Source organism: Octopus bimaculoides, chromosome 16 (genome assembly GCF_046866305.1).
Source record: "Octopus bimaculoides isolate indiv1 chromosome 16, ASM4686630v1, whole genome shotgun sequence".
NCBI lineage: Eukaryota > Metazoa > Mollusca > Cephalopoda > Octopoda > Octopodidae > Octopus > Octopus bimaculoides.
In genome coordinates this window covers 25,888,796-25,892,249 of record NC_142943.1, presented here as the reverse complement: position 1 = coordinate 25,892,249, position 3,454 = coordinate 25,888,796, and the positions used below count along the sequence as shown (strand labels likewise).

The window sequence follows — 3,454 nt, the reverse complement described above, 5'->3', positions numbered from 1 at the left end:
ACCATTTACCTACCACACCCACCCAAACACCTGCTTTTGTGCCTCTTATTATACAGCAATTATTCAGGAGGACGTTGTATACCATCATCATCATCACCATCACCATCCTCATGGCCATCGATATCATCACCATTACCAGTATCATCTTTGCCAACACCGCCACATACAACACTTCATTGCAAAGGAAAATATATTCTGTGTGTCTGTATGATTGTGTAGTTGTATGTAAGTGTCTATGATATTTGTCTATGTTTTATCTGTGTGCATGCATTGTATGCACTAAGTGCATCGATATGTATGCATATATGCATGTGAATAGATGTGTAAGGATGTGTGTGTGTGTGTCTGCATCCAAAAGAAGCTATGTGAAAACACTCAACACGCTCTAGCTGGGTGCATAGCTTTATTTCTATATACACCCTGACGCCCTATAATCTCATAATTGATGGAAGAACAACAACAACAACAAAACAAAATGTTTGCAGCAGCAGCAGCAGAAGAAGGAGGAGGAGGAGAAATGGAGAAAGTAGAGGAGCTGAACAGAGGAAATGTGCAGAGGTAGTAGAGAAATAGCATGTGTATATGTGTGTATGTATATGTTTGTATGTGTGTGTGAATAGATATATGCACACGTGTTTTATATCAATTTATATATATATATATATATATATATATATATATATATATATATATATAAGTGTGACCATGCATGCATATATGTGTGTACGTGTGTAAATTTGATATGAGTGCATGATAAAGTGTAGAAAATGTCAGAAAGTTAGAGACGAGGAGGAAGCAGGCAGGTGGAAGATGTGTATGCTTGTGTGCTTATGTATGACTATGTGTGTATGTATGGTTGTGTGTTTATGTATGACTATGTGTGAATGTATGGTTGTGTGTTTATGTGTATGTCTATATATATATATATATATATATATATATATACATAGACACACACGTGTATATACACACATACAGATATATATATATACATGTATACATATATATAGATATATACACATAGATATATATACATATATATATATATAAATAAATAAATAGAGAGAGAAAAAGGGAAGAAGATTCTGTAGTGTGTAGGGAAGAAAACCTTTGTGTTATGGACTTGCGTAAGCACAGTGTATCAGTCTTCTTGTAATGCAGGCTTGCTGCGACTCTGGTATAGCATTTTGATGCGTTCGTGGGTGCTGGCTGCAGCAGCGACAGCAGCTCTGCTCTGGGGGCTCAGGTTCTCGGGTGACGCAGATGACTTCGATGATGGGCTGGACAGAATTAGGGGCAAAGGGGAGTGATGCAATGGAGAGGGGTGGCTGACCAGAGGGAAACTGATGCCTCGTTTCCGAAGTTCGTCTTGCAATATGGCGTTCTCACGCGACATAGTCTCAAATATCGTTTGATAATGCTGCACCTGTAACTGCAGTTCCTTGTTCGCTTGGATATACTTTTGCTGCAACTGAAAAGAAAAAGAAGAAAGCACAAATAGAGGTAAGAAATTAATTGTAATATTAGAGGTAACAGTAGAGTAGAAGATTACTTTTTTGAGGGATGGGGTCCTGCAAGCAAAATAGTAAATTAAGGACCCTCAGTAGTATATAAAGAGTCCATGAAAAAATGTTACCTTGGATGTATTTATTGCAAGAAATAGCTAGATTTCTTTCTCTAAAGTTTTACATAGACACAGGTGTAGCATTGCAGTAAGAAGCTTGCTTCCCAACCACATGGGTCTGGATTCAGTCCCACAGCATGCCACCTTGGGCTACTGTCTTCTACTATAGCTACAGGTCAACCAAAACCTTGTGAATGGATGTGGTAGACGGAAAACTGAAAGGAGCTTGTCATATATATGTGTGTGTGTCTGTGCGTCTGTGTTTGTCCCCAAACACCACTTATCAACCAGTGTTGGTGTATTTACCTCCCCATAACTTGGCAGTTCAGTAAAAGAGACCAATAGGATAGGGACCAGGCTTTAAAAAAAGTCCTGGGATGCATTCATTCAACTAAAACCCTTAATGGTAGTGCTTAAGAATGGCCACAGTCTAATGAGTGAAACAATAAAAGATAAAATATAGTTCAACCTATAAAAGTTAACATGTGAAAAACAAAATTAGGAATTTTCAAAGTAATATCTATAAAATTAGTTTTCAAATATCAAATGGCTATGGGGGTTCACCAGAGTGAAATAGTAATCAATGGTTGAGAACCACTGCAGTAGAGTATGGCAATGAGGTTTCTATTTCCTCTCATTTTTTTTTTTTTGTTCTCACATTCGAAGGTGCTCTTTAGAGATTGAACATCCAAGGATCCTAGCCATTTCAGGATCTCTTCCGACAAGATACAATATTCCATAGCTGGTGTGCAAGAGAGACGATTGCGCTGGAATGGTCACGTGGCGAGAATGGATGAGGATAGGTGTGTGAAAAAGTGCCACACCCTAGCGGTTGAGGGAACCTGTGGAAGAGGTGGACCCACGAAGACCTGGGATGAGGTGGTGAAGCACGACCTTCGAACATTAGGCCTCACCGAGGCAATGACTAGTGACCGAGACCTTTGGAAATATGCTGTGTGTGAGAAGACCCGGCAAGACAAGTGAGACCATAACTCGTGGCCTTTACCAGGAGTGTAGCCAGCCCACTTATGCATACCTTTCTGTCTTTGGACACAAAACTCTGCTTGCGAAGACGCGTTGAGGCAAGTGAAATCGAATTTGAAATCAGACCAAATTCTACAACTGGCACCCATGCCAGTGGAGCACTAACAGCACCATCCGAGCAGGTTCACAGCCAGAGCAGCTGTCTGGCTTCCGTGCCGGTGGCACGTAAAAAGCACCGTTTGAGCATGATCATTATCAGCATCGCCTTACTGGCACTTGTGCCGGTGGCATGTGAACAAAACATTCAAGCGAGGTTGTTGCCAGTGCCGCTGGACTGACTCCTGTGCAGGTGGCATGTAAAAAAACACCATTTGAGCATGGCCGTTGCCAGTACCACCAGACTGGCCCTCGTCCCATTGGCACGTAAAAGCACTCACTACATTCTCGGAGTGGTTGGCATTAGGAAGGGCATCTAGCAGTAGAAACTCTGCCAGATCAGATTGGAGCCTGGTGCAGCCATCTGGTTCACCAGTCCTCAGTCAAATTGTCCAACCCATGCTAGCATGGAAAGCGAACGTTAAACAATGATGATGATGTTTACTACTGTTACTATCTAATCCAATAGAATCTGGAAGGAGTTGCATTCATTTCTTCCAACTAACAAAGCACTTATATAAACTGCACAGTGTCATTCATGATGAGCTGTATAGACAGCCACGAAAAAGCTCGCATAGAACCTATTTATAGAAAGGAATATCTTGGTGCAGAATTGAAATAACCATCTTCATAGTTCCTATGAGCAACTGACGGAACAGGGATCATAGATTGTACCCTTATTCCTAATAC

The 3,454-nt window shown here is 40.9% G+C and overlaps 1 protein-coding gene across 2 annotated transcripts in view; it reads right to left on the bottom strand.

The window, feature by feature from the left end:
• Positions 1–1,086: 1,086 nt before the first annotated feature.
• LOC106881090 (uncharacterized) overlaps positions 1,087–3,454 on the bottom strand; it is a 103,865-nt gene continuing 101,497 nt past the window's right edge. For both annotated transcript variants that reach the window (XM_052974090.2, XM_052974089.2), the window contains exon 8: positions 1,087–1,471. In XM_052974090.2, the coding sequence (XP_052830050.1) occupies positions 1,142–1,471 (330 nt within the window). In that variant the 3' untranslated portion in view covers positions 1,087–1,141. The remainder of the gene's footprint in view (positions 1,472–3,454) is intronic.